The 13,928-nt window shown below is 43.7% G+C and overlaps 1 protein-coding gene across 1 annotated transcript; it reads left to right on the forward strand.

Moving 5' to 3' along the window:
• Window positions 1-1,324: 1,324 nt before the first annotated feature.
• Window positions 1,325-5,858, forward strand: LOC308167015 (basic helix-loop-helix transcription factor scleraxis-like; the record flags this gene model as incomplete). Its single annotated transcript, XM_080541359.1, has 2 exons — window positions 1,325-1,882; window positions 5,826-5,858. The coding sequence occupies 2 exons, from the start codon at window positions 1,325-1,327 to the stop codon at window positions 5,856-5,858; spliced, it is 591 nt and encodes a 196-aa protein (XP_080397485.1).
• Window positions 5,859-13,928: the final 8,070 nt, after the last annotated feature.

Below are 13,928 nucleotides of genomic sequence, written 5' to 3' on the forward strand. Positions count from 1 at the left end.
ACTGTTTTCTTCCCTGAAGCACTTGATTAGGTGAAAGGAATACTGTGTGGAGCTGCCCACACGCTCCTGTGAGATATGCAAATCGGGAGGAAAAATCATGCTACTGCATTTCTATGAAATGCTAATGCTACCATAACCACCCTTCTGTCTGTCCACCTGGCAGCGTTCTCCCGTCCACTTCCTCCTCCGCGTTATTGCCTGTAGCACTTCCTGTTTAATCAACCGTGGCACTGCCTGTGTCAGTTGGCCACTTTTCCACTGTCAATTTGACAGAATAAATATTATGTATAAATAAGAAAGGATGAAGGTTGACTGAAACATTGTGTAACATGACAAATTATACATTGTGATATTACCTTTCAACAACAGTCTAGTGTTGCCAACCCCCACATGAGAGGACATACTAGCCATCTCAATCAATGCAGTGGTTTTTAGACTGCACGTTATATCACTGGCAGCTGGAGAGAACTGTCAGAATGGTCCTGTGCATACTAATGGAAGAGAGAGGGAGAGAATATTTGTCATGAAATGAATAGGCTGATTTTGGTGTGTAAATAAAAACGAATGCGTGAGGGGCGGCAAGAAAAAGACAGGAGGAGGAGGAGGAGGTAGAAGAGAGGTACTGTAGGAGGAGAGAGAGTGGGGAAAGTGTGTGTGTGTGTGTGTGAGAGAGGGAGAGAGAGAGTCTGAGTGTGAGAGAGAGAGAGAGAGAGAGAGAGAGAGAGAGAGAGAGAGAAAGAGACAGAGTTGTGCACACATGAAGGAGCGCAGGGTGAATAAAGCCCAGAACGACTGTACTGTCCCGCCCAGTGACTTGTCCTAAGTGTTTGTTTTGACTGTACTCCTACGGATGCAGCTCCTGTGTGTCTCTCCCTTCTCCATGGTGGAGTCCCAGCCCAAACAGTGGTAGAGTGGCTCTCCTCCCTCCCTCCCTCCCTCCCTCCATCCATCGGGGATTTACATACAGCAGAGGGGGGGAGCAGAGCAGCAGACCCTCCCACCAGCTATAAAGCCCAACCATACGGAAACACTCAGACAGAAATCACATGTGTATCTGTGTAGAGGGAGAGGAAAACAGCACAGTGAGAGGAACTCAGAGGCAGGCGTGAAAAAAACGAACAGCCAGCAAAGGAGTGATTCTTATCGAGAAAGAAAAATATATCTATATGAGTGATTTCAACCGGGGCGTCATGAGCTATTTGACCTCGTGTCCAAGGATTAAGTAGAGGAGGACGTACTGGGATTGTTTACAGGTTTTCCTATATGAGAGAGGGCTCGGAGTCCCCTACCTGCCTTATATAAAACCTCCACGCAGAAGGCGACGATGTCGTTCGCGATGGTGCGCGCGGCTCCCCCGAGCCGCTTCCTCTACTCCGAGATCAACATGCTGTCCGAGGACGAGGAGAACGGCAGCGAGAGCTCGGGCTCCGACGAGAAGTCCTTTCGCCTCAACAACTCCTCCGGCTTCCAGATCAAGGTGGGCAGGAAGAGGAAGTTCTGCGGCAGCAGCGGCAGGTTGGGCCCCCCCCCCACGGGCCCCCCCATCGAGGAGCCCAGGATGCGCAACGCGGCCAACGCTCGGGAGCGGGACCGGACCAACAGCGTCAACACCGCCTTCACGGCCCTGAGGACCATGATTCCCACCGAGCCGGCGGACCGGAAGCTGTCGAAGATCGAGACGCTGCGCCTGGCCTCCAGCTACATCTCCCACCTGGGTAACGTGCTGCTGGTGGGCGAGGCGTGCGGGGACGGCCAGCCCTGCCACACCTCCTCCCCCTTCTACCACACCCACAGCCTCAGCTCCTCACCTGGCAGGGGCTCAGACAGCTCAGCCCAGCCCAAACAGATCTGCACTTTCTGCCTCAGCCACCAGAGAAAAATGGTGAGTGCCACTCTTAAGTGTGACCCCCCCCCCCCCCTCACAGTGACAGGAGAGAACGGAGTGTGGAGACATAGGCTGATGTATGTTCAGGGTGGTCTGATATTCATATTTGTGAGAGGTGGCGGGGTGTTGGATATCTGAGAGTCGCTCATTATGGTTTATTTGTTGGAGTCGTACCAGAGTAGAAGAAAAAAGTTAAAAATCCTAGACCCAGAGTGCCTTTAAATCTTCTTTTTTACTTCCAGACACGTACATTATTTCAGAGTCAGTTCTAGGCTCTTATTACAGGTAAATCTATCACTGAGAGAAATCTGCAATTCCCTCATGGTGGGATTTGGACGTACTTGAGTCATGGCTAAATTCTTCATGGAAAACTGTAAAAAAAAAAAAATAGGCTGTGGCAAATGTTGTTTGGTTTATCCAGTGGGTCACCAGATCATTTTTGGAAAGCATTTGAGTGACTCACAGAAGATGTTCTTTTCATTCACATATTGTTAGCTAAAGGAGATAATAAGGGGGCAATTCCAACCTTACCTGAACTAACCTGACATAACCTAAGCACTGCACATCCGAGCTCATTTATATGGGAATCGTTGACATATGGCAGACTCCCCACCATCTCCATAGTGTAAGGAAATCTACACCTCTGCGCCCAACCACTGGAGGTGTCAGGAGGTCAGAGCAGAAACACTGAAACACAATCTGCACTCTCATTACTATAGATCTGCACCAGACCAAGCATAATTATCCTCCAATATGAATTACTGCTGAGAGAGAGAAAAAAAAGATTACGATACAATTCATGAAATGTCTACATAAGTATGCTTTCTGACTATGATTGTATTTCATCCAAGTGTACAAAGGCCCAAGTGCAGTATACTTCTACTGGACAGTAGATTTCCACACTGAAAATCCAGTCAAAAAACATCTCCAAGTGTACATCTGCATTGTGTTAATCGAGGACTAATTCATTGTGATTTGATATACAATGTTTGACTTGATATACAGTAGAAACCATAACAGGGAATGAATTACAGGACAGTTTGACAGTGCTAAAATCGCTTCGCATGGAATCAGATTTACACAGTGCGTGAAGCGCTGTGTTATATGACTAATATATCATAATGCAAATGCTGTGAATGGTTCTGATTCAAAACTCGACTGCAATAAAAGTTTTATATATCGCTGAGTTTTTGGGCTGTTGGAAACTTGGGTGTATGAAAAGACATTGTGACTATACATCTCAATAATGAATACAGGGGGAACGTATGGAACACTATTGCCATGGCTGGAAGTCATTCCACATTGTGGGACTCATGCAGAAATAACCAGCAAATGAGATAATTGTGCTTTAAATGATTTACCCAGTGCTGAGCCCTTGTCTCTACAATTAATTCCTGTGTTAATATTTGAAACAGATTGGCCTTCTCTTTGATGTTAGGTATAAAGCCTGAAAACCACTCTCCTTAACCACACTCACTCCTTGCTCTCATACAGTGCTCATTACTCACAGAAAAGTAACCTCAACCATGACTCATGTCTTTGTTTCTGAAGAGGAAGAATAGAATTAAATGAAACAAAGTATAATATGGGTCTAATTTATCTTTTCAACACATTTTAGAGTAATGCCCTGTGATCTACAGCAGACTGAAGGGAGAGAAGACTAATCATTATTACTTCCAGCTTTTCGCCAACGATTGTTAGTTCCCTACTCTGGGGTAGTTCTCTAATCTGGGGTAGTAAAGCTTTTTCTCAGAGACAAAACTGAATCCTGCTGCTTGAATACTAACTGTGTTCATGTTGAAATTGTAATTGTACCGGTCCTAGAGTCCACTTTTTACCTGTGTAGGGCTACTGTTATTATCCTGGTATACAGCACTCTAACATGTATTACCAACATGTCATTACATAGCAATTCAGTAAATGCTTTGTAATTTCATGAAAATGGAGCTGAGTTGTGTACAAGTGTAATAACACATGTGTTATAACAGAACAGTTAAAAACATGTTAAGTGACTGACAAGGTTCAAATAGCAGGGACACCTAGCGAGTATGGTCAGTCCCATGACAAATCAGGTTTCCCCTTTAAGCATAAACAAATGACAAGCAAACAGACGCACCCCGCTAAATATACTGTACAGTATCTGTGGTATTCATATACAGTCAATACTGTAACTTGACCATACAAAAACGTGTAACAGGATTTAAATATAATGGTTTGCATGTACAGTATGTGGAGTTAAATGTGTTGTTGACTGGTATTCTCCTCACTGCTGTGAGAGGACTAATTGAGTGGAGTGCTTTGCAGTCCTGCGGCTATTTGCCCATGCCGTGCCTTCTATTGGTTTAATTATCTTCACTGGGTATTTTATTATGGACAGATGGAAGTAGTTAATGGCTTATCCAATATGTAACAGGAGTCAGTCCCAATTCCAAATTAAATAGTTTAGTGTATTTAATTATCATATTAATGTAATTCAATTAGCAGCAATGGGAAACCAAAGTGGAGCAAAACATACATTATGGTGCAGAACTGTGGATGAATACCATAACTTCATACTAAATATGGTATCATTCAGTCGTCATGGTTTCTGAGCTGATTCAGTCAGTATTAGTAATTTGATTAGTTAAATAATTTGGTTACTTGATTTAGATAGTACAGGGGAATACAGACATATTGTGTAACCTATTTATTTGTTTAAACTGGTGTGGGTGTTATTTGGTGTTCTAGAAATTATCACTGGAATCATGACAGCAAAACAAAGAAATGTTGTATTTGCAAACCATGAAATTGCTTTTTATTATTGCCTAAATGGGGTTTAGTTACAGTAATGTCTAGCTTCAGTAGCATCAGACCTCTTGAAATTATGTTTTGTTTGACACTAACACATGCATGTAACTCATCATCACATGTCAAAATCATTTGCATAGAGTTGAAGCGATAATATCGAGCTCTGTGGTTTCTTGAATTGACTGAAACGACCATTATATCATGGTTTAGTGGCACCCTGCTCGTACGATTGGAAGACTTGGGTCCAAGTACAATCATTTTCCAAATCGTTTCCTTTCTTTTTCCAGCCAGGAGCAAAATGATATGTTTGTGTTGAAAGTGTCTCATAAAGAGTAAAAGAGAGTGTGGAAAATTCATGCTTAGGTAAATCCATATTTCAGATGGCGTTTCAGGAAAAAAATATGTTATGGTCTAAAATAGAGAAATGTGTAAAATTGATAAGACCCCTTGGCAGGCGTATTTTACTAAAGCAAATAAAACCTAGTGCTCCTAAACTGTAATATAACAATAATATTGTTTAAATAAATAATGTAAAATCTAAACCAAATACATAATAATTGTATTAGCGTGGGACAAATGATCCCCTGGGGTATTAAGTATTCTGTCAGTATTCATAAGATTCCCTAAAAGAAGCCCTAAGAAAATGAACTGAGAGCTTGTTTTGTTATCTGATTAGATTCCATTTGACTTCAGGAGCATGTTTTGACTAGGAGCCCCAGCTTAGCTCACTGCCTTTGACTGAGGTAACAATACCATTCCAAAAACCTACACCCTCACCACAGCGAATGGACGTAATGCAAGCCAGGTGTGTCACAAAACAGAGAGGTGAGAACGGAAAATATGAGGCACACTGCTCCCAAGCCTCGCTTCCTGGCCAGACAACCTGGACCTCAAGGAAGTAGCCATGCAAAAAAAGTGGAAGGGTGCTGCTCTGTTTTGATCAAAACAGATGAATGCTAAACATCCCTTTCGATCTCAGTATTTTTCAGTCAGTGATGTCATTGCGCAGACTGAAAAATAAGGTAATCTAGAGATCTGGGTCATGTCAGTTCGCGCATCTACTACTATAAGTGTCAAGTCCTCGTTGAATAACCCTGAGATCTTGAAAGTGGATGAAAACAATGGAGTCTGATTACAATTTTCTCTCTTACAGAACAAAGACAGAAAAACAGCACTAAGAAGCTAACGGGAAGGAGAAACAGCTTCAGAGGATACACACCACTACACACCACTTTTGTGAAGGACAGATCAATATTCGACAAAAGTTATGTGTATTTATGGTTGTATACTAAATACAAAAAAATGTATATATCATGAACACAGTGGTTTATTTAACAGACATATCAAATTCTCAGTTGTTTTACGAATAAGGTGGCTGCAAAATGTTGATAAAACACATAATATATGGACCCATTTTATTTGTTATATTAAGTCTGCACGGTATTACTAATACATATATAACCAACATGGAAGAGCCCAGCTGTGTCAAGAACTTCACATTCCTCATACTTCCGAGCAGCTCTATAGGGAAAAAAACACAGTAAAGAGGCAATATCTGGACTGCAGTTTACTCTCATCACTACGTGCTGGATTTTCATGGTGTACATAAAATATATGTAATATGTAAAAGTGTAGTGTGGAAGTGCCTTTATGCTGGAAAATGAAGACAACAAATACAGTCGGTGTACTCAACAATGTGCATGTAAATGTGACTGTGGAATCCTGCAATTCATTTAGCGATTGATTGTACTGATTGTGCTGATTGTACTGGGTTTTAGGGGATACAATCTTTGGACAGCAGCACTTCACTCCCAGGCCCCTCTATCCCAGACCAGTCTTATCCCCAGCCATTGACCCCCCCTCTATCTCAGACCAGTCTTATCCCCAGCCATTGACCCCCTCTATCTCAGACCTAACTTGAGCCGTAGCCCCCTCTGACCCAATCCTAACCTCAGCCATAATCCTCTCTATCTCAGTTCTAGTCTCAGCCCTCTCTCTCTTCGAGTCCCAGTTCTAGTCTCAGTTCTAGTCTCAGCCCTCTCTCTTCTAGTCTCAGTTCTCTCTCTCTTCTAGTCCCAGTTCTAGTCTCAGCCCTCTCTCTTCTAGTCCCAGTTCTAGTCTCAGCCCTCTCTTCTATTCCCAGTTCTAGTCTCAGGTCTCTCTTCTATTCCCAGTTCTAGTCTCAGCCCTCTCTCTTCTAGTCTCAGTCCTAGTCTCAGCCCTCTCTCTCTTCTAGTCCCAGTTCTAGTCTCAGCCCTCTCTTCTAGTCTCAGTTCTAGTCTCAGCCCTCTCTCTCTTCTAGTCTCAGTTCTAGTCTCAGCCCTCTCTCTTCTAGTCCCAGTTCTAGTCTCAGCCCTCTCTCTTCTAGTCTCAGTTCTAGTCTCAGCCCTCTCTCTTCTCTGTTCCAGTCCTAGCGTTAGCTTCAGTCATCTCTGTCCTAGTCATATCCTGTCCTAGCCCCCTCTTCTCATCCCAGGCCCCAGATTACATCTCCAGGTAGTGGCTGCAGATTGCATCTCCAGGTAGTGCCCTGGAAGTCTGCCTGTCCCTTGACTGTCCTCTAGTTTACCTTTGGAATTCCATGTGCTCTGTCTCTCTCTTCTCTCTGGTCTTCCTCATTTTTCCCAGGAGTGCCACTGACTCAGAGGCTCTGGTATGATGGCTTTACAATGTGTGCAGTGTAGAGATCACTCAAATGCCCTCTGTGTGCATCTCTACCGCTTCTTTGTCTATACAACAAGCGCCCGCCTGTATTTCAAATGTCTCCTTGTAAAGTCATCAAGGCATAAAGTATTGTGCCAGTGTTTTGTATTTTTCTTATGTAATGTATTGGGGGTTATGGATAATTGACACTTTTATTGGCTACGTAACTGTCATTTTTAAAAACTAAATATTATGTATGGGATGTCTAAGTGTTTTCTTTTATTTGTTATATATGGCCTTTTGGTTAACAAAAAAAAAGTATCTTCTAATGGCATTTTGGAGACAGTGTGGCGTGATTGTCTGGAATGCCTCTGTGCCGCGTAGCATGGAACAATCCTACCATTCCCAGACCATACCTCTCAGATCATCACCAGTGACATCAGCTAAGAAAACACAGCCCGTCAGGACATCTGGTTTGGGTTGGTGATATTTTGCCCAATATAAACCCTCTGACCTGTGAACAGTTTAATCAGACCATATAACCCACTTTTCCCTTTTCTTAACTTAATCTATCATCCAAAAACAACAAATGGTCATCATCTGCCCCTGTAATAGTGGAAAGAACCACTGACAGACCACCAATGAGGGACGCGGAGTGACAATATGAACGGGGATGAGCAGCTGCTCAGTTTGATAACAGTTCTGGGAGACGTTAATGTGAAATTCCAACAACAAAAGAAATGGAAAGTTCCATTTTTTTTTTCATGCCAGTAGCTCTACGAACAGTAGAGCTGCAGTCTGCATTTACTATAATATATTGTATCATAAATGTCCATTTAATTTTCCATTTACAGTCTTGACACCCGTCGAAATTACAACCAGTGTTTCCGTTGTAGTTTTGATGTGAATGAGAGAATGAACACCCACTTGGTAGAGTTTGTGGTCCTTTTGACAAGGGTAGACATCTAATAAAACACATTCCGGAGAACAACAACTCCTTGAGAAACGGTTGTGTTTCTCATCTTCTGAGAGAGAGAGAGAACCCCCGGGCGAACCGCTGTGTCATTCTGCACCTGTGAACTGCCACTGGCCATCACCAACGGTGCTAACTGTCAAACCACTACTATCAACCCCAACCACGGGGCTGCACAGTGGGCATGCAAGACACCACCAATAGAAAGGGAAGGAGTATAGCTGAATGGAACAATCCTGAAAAACAATTCAAGGCACCTACGCTGACTTAAATCACCTTTGTTCCCCCATTCTGACGTTTGGTTTGAACTTCAACAGATGGTCTTGAACCATGTCTACTTGCCTAAAAGCATTGAGTTGCTGCCAAGTGATTGGCTGATTAGCTATTTGCTATTAACGAGCAGTTGAAAAAGGTGTACCTAATGAAGTGGCCGGTGAGTGTAGCTGTATGGAACAATCCCGAAAAACAATTCCAGGGCACCTACGCTGACTTTCATGGTCATCTGTGGTCTCCTATCCATCAACATAAAGCCTGAACTGTAGTCTCAATAGTGGTTGGTTGGCAGTCAGTAGTAATGCTTTTTCAGGTGATATCGTCTATTGTTCCCTTTTGATTTCAATAACAGGCAGTTTCTGCATTAGGCAAAGGAACTGTTTCCGCCCACAGTAACCAGATCAAATGTCCACCCACACATAACGGTAAGAGGGATCTGTGAATGCAGTTGAGGATTTTCATGATCTCCATTTGTGACATAAATGAAAACAGCTTAGGCTTTGGTGAAAGTAGCGCCCCCTGAATTGAACATTCTTCCGTCTTCATTTCCATTTCATCATGAAATGCAGATGCCACAGCATGCAGAAGATTTAGCAATTTGCAAGATCTTAGTAGCAAATTGCTCTCGTGAAACGAACCACGGTCTAGACATCTGTTCTCATGGGATCCCCAGGCCTGAGCTCCTGCACTACCCACTCTGTTGGACTCTAGCCTGGGCTTCTCTAGAGAGGATGGGGCCTATGAAGCCTAGCTTCCTCCTCACAGTCCTGCTGCCTCCGTCTCCGTCTGCACTCACTTTCAATCAGGCCTCTGGCAGGGCCCACACTGGGCCCACAGGGAGCCCTGCAATGGCCGGATGAAAGGAAGTCCTAAAACCCCAACGACGGAACGACAGGTGGCTAGCTTGGCAGCACCTCACTCCCCCCCACCTCCCCCTTGTTTCTCACCGCCCCCCTGGTGTGCACACCTGTGAGAGGCTTGTGTGCGCCGCGGTCCCGGACTGCTATCAACTTAAGGAAAAGTAGCACCGCAATTCATCCCAGCAGATCTCTTTGATGGCTCCTCTGTGTCAACATTCTTTTGACTTAGAAAACAAGTCTGCTGTGCTTCAATTGGCTGTTAAAAAGACATTTCCTGCTGATACCGCCATGGTCGTACCGTATTATGCGGCACACTGTATATTATTCGTCTGTCTAAACGTCTCACCGTATTCATTCTAAGAGAACAGAGGCATGTTTTTCTGTGTTAGCATGAAGAGAATTTATTTTTATTTTTTTTAAGTTGAAGAGCATGAAGTGAAACAAAAAAACAACAACTGTATTGAATATCATCAAGTCGATACAAAATGTATTCACATGAATATTTTTGTTTTGATATGGAGGGAATGAGAATGCTAGACTGAACTCCCCAGTAATTGTTTGATTCAGACACCATCAGGCTCAAGAGCTGTGGACATCTGGAAGCACTGTGAGAGAGAGAGCGAGGGAGAGCGGGAGAGAGAGAGGGGGCAGGCCGTGTGCGCTCAGAGATAGGCAACGGCTGAAGTTGGCAGGCTCTACTTCCCTCTCGGTGCAAGGCATGCAAAGAGCACTGTATCATTAGCCTCGCTTTCCTTCCAGGACAGATGTGGAAACTCATTCAAATGGCTCATATTTAACAGAGGTCACAGTGTAGCTTTATAACAACTGGTGTTTCATCTCTCAACGAATGTGCCGATTTTCAACAGTCAGTCCTGGCTAAAATTGATATTTGCTATGACCAATGTGTAAGGCTGCCAAGTGGATGAAAATTGGGGCTGCCTGTTCTTGAGAGAGATCTCTAAGGGGGTTTTTATTCCTGGTCGTGGTTGCTGAAACCCAACCAAGGTCCCCCTCAGTGAACCAGAAGTTTCAATTTGATAAACCCAGAATCAGGGGAACAACAACAGAAGTGGTTAAGAAGCACGGACATTCAATAAAACCAACCATACCGTGTCTGCGTTGGTTCAAATGGTTCAGTATGAATCACTCCCTTTGCTTAATTGTTCCAGCCAAATGACTGAAAGGAAAAAAAGAATAAAAGTGATGCAAACCCCCCTACCTCTGATGTTTGCCTCTCATAAAGAGCAGCAGAGCCAGTAATCATGAATGAGAAGCATGTGGGTGAAGTGAAATCAGAAGCAGGTATTAGAAAGAGGCTAATGGCTTATTATGGGCGGGTTTGACCGAACTCCCACTTCCTCCACTCCCATTGGCTGCCATGGTTTCCACAAAAGGCGTTTTGGTAGCCGCTGAGAGTTGGCAAAGTGATTTAATTCACGCTCAGTAGCAAATCCCTTTTCTCCATTAGAACTATTAAACGTACCTGGCTAGGCAGAATCAAACTGAAACCTTGTAGCTCTATGATTTACTGCTTGTGTAAAATAGGAATGTCAAATCAAAAGGCTGTTAAATGATTTTGTTTGTTAAAGTGGGGGGAAAGCTAAAGTTACATCTGAATTCTCTGGGAGGACAAATGTTCTATGTGTGGTAATAATTTATCAAACTCAACTTTCACTGTGTACGGTATAATCCAATGTGTGATGTTTTCAAAAAAAGCCCTGTTTTATCAATGGATCTGATTCACCATATTAGCACAGTGACACCTACTGGGGGTGGTGAACATCACAGCCATGTGTGGTGTGCAGTTAGATTGGAGAATGAGAAACGGTGTGTAAATGCAAGGCCCTAACGCCTGTACACAGCTGTGAGTGTTTCATCCTTTTACAAGCCCAATGAAGCAGGAGGCTCTTCACATTTTACAACCCTCCCCAACCGATATACATCTTTAACATATTCCAACATGTGTGCACAAAAGACTTCCATTCCACACTGCACCTTTGGGCCTGGCATCCTGGATCCGGCTCTCTCTACCTTGCACACACACTATTCTTGAACTCAAAAAAATGAGCTAACAAGTTTTGATTGTAAAAGAAGCCTTTTGCTCCTCAGGGCCAATCTGTCAGCTCCCCGTGGCTTACCACAAGGCCGAGGGATTCTGGGCAGGAGAAGGAGAGAGCAGAGAGGGAGTAGGGAAGGAGGAGAGGGAGGAGCAGCCACGCTCCCAGAAGTCTTCACTGTAGCCAGTAGCCGAACGCCAAGGCCCAGTGCACTCTGTCCTCTTCAATTGGGCCTGGATTTTAATACTGGAAAAATCTCTCTGGGCTGTCAATCACTGCCTTTAATAAAAACAAAGTATAACATTGCGGTCTCGCTCGCTCTCCATCCCCTCTGAGAATTTGAACACGAGGGTGTCTGCGGAACTGTGAAAATCTCCGGCTTTTATTACCCTCTCTCCAAATGCTGGAAAATCGGGATCGCTGCAAATCCCATCTGGTGCACATTAACTAACCACCTGGAGGTATCCCAATCATGAAATTAAACTTGGGTATTACCAACAAAAAAAAATGTAGAGCTCCTTCTTCCAGACATGTGTGCCACTTTTTTCTGTGTTTAATCAGATTTCCTAAAGGAAAAATAGTCTTAACCCACATGATATCACCTCCACTTTACTTGCACAGCCTCAGTTAGCTTTGCTTTATGATGGAAAGTAAATAAGCGGTTTGGTCATTTGTATATTTAATCTGCGTTTTCCTGAGCCGGCACGGGATACTGGGAGGTGTGAGTCGGAGAGCTCGGAGCCAGAATAGACAGAATAGACTGACTGCTCCTTGTCTGATCTCTGTGATGGTGGATGGACTAAACTCTGTACTTCTACATAATTAAGTTAAATGACACAACAGGCCCGTGGCAACAATGAATATGGTATGAACGGTTCCTTGAGCTCATCTGTAGCTCACGATCCACCAAATGACGCCACTCAGTAAGTATGTTCAGTATTTCTATCAGGGTCCATGTGATCATCTCACAAACCTCCAGCTCATAACCCCAGAGTTTCAATTGACCACGAGCACACGTCAAAAGAAAATATCCTCTTGTTTAGTTTTTTTCAAATGTACTCTGTACAAGGAGAACATGTAACGTCAAGACTATTCAATGAAAATACCCTCTAACCTCACTTTCTGTCTGACATCCCTGAAACACACAGGTATGCACCACAATAGACTCCAAAATGGAGTTTACGTCATAGGAAACATTGGCGAGAGACCCAGACTGGGGTATAAGACAAAAGCCACACATTTTCAGAGAGCAGAAATTATCCCAATATCAGTGCCTGCCTATTACCAAAGGCACAGGTCCAGGTTTCACGTCTCTACCCAGACATATTATGCCTGTCTGTGAGCTGTCAAACACAGGGGCCAATGACTAATCTGAGCGCACTCCTGTCCTGTGCCTCATTTGAAGCCAAGCGCCTCCGAAAAAGCAGAGAGGGAGCCCATTTCTGCTCTGATGACTCTCCTCAGCACTTGGCCAGCTGGTGTGTATTTTTGTGATTTCCCTTGAACCCCCCATCCCCACCCCCCACCCCCTCACCCCCACACACTCCTTCCTTTCCTCTACTACAGCTTCTGAATGAAGCTCTCAAGCACAGAGGGGTCTGAGGCTAGTGGTGAAGAGGAGGAGGAAGACGAAGAGGAGGAGGAGGAGGCTGCGGCGGAGGAGGAGGAAACGGGTTTCCAACAGGAGCCCAGGCAGGTCTTTCATATCCCTCAATGTGTCTTCATTCATTTAACCCTCCACATGGGAAAGTCATCGGAGAGAAAAACGTCTTCCTCCCTGAGAGCCCCCGATGCAGACGCAGAGCAGTCGCACATGTTCTCTTTCAATCTACAGGAGAGGAAATGGCTCTTTATTCCAAAGACACACAGGCTGATTTCAGACTCAGTGGTGTTGTATTTGCAGACAGGTTGCGTTAAGAGCCAGAAAAGGTTTCGGATGCAATTCTATCCTCTTCCCACATGTAGTGGGAGAATGTGGAGGAACCTAATAGCCCAAAACCACCGGACATGAGCTTCCATTAAAGTAAAGAATGTGGATTGGATAAGATTAATCCCCAACACGTACAGGATGGGATTGATAAATAAAGTTATATTTAAACATTACACTAGTATGTTCATGAAGTGTGCACCTCTTGACAAATTGTGCCAATTGACTGTCAGGTTAAACACTATTTTTCTTGTCATTCTGTATAGCTTTGTTCTCACTGGTGAGAAGATAAAAACAACATTATTTCATCAATCATCATTCTAGCCTTACACACTTCCTTCAGCATAGTTTAAAATGTAATTGAAATTGTGTTTCAATGTGTTTCTAATCCAAAGAAAATAGTCAGAAACTAATTAGGATTGCTGCCATTCAAGGTAGCACAACCTGGCAACTAATTCCATCCCCTGTTAGGCAAGGTTCAAGGGTTTTCAATAGACCTTGTCTATTAAGCCAGACGAGAGAG

This window comes from Nansenia antarctica (assembly GCF_963989245.1).
Source record: "Nansenia antarctica genome assembly, chromosome: 10".
Classification (NCBI taxonomy): domain Eukaryota; kingdom Metazoa; phylum Chordata; class Actinopteri; order Argentiniformes; family Microstomatidae; genus Nansenia; species Nansenia antarctica.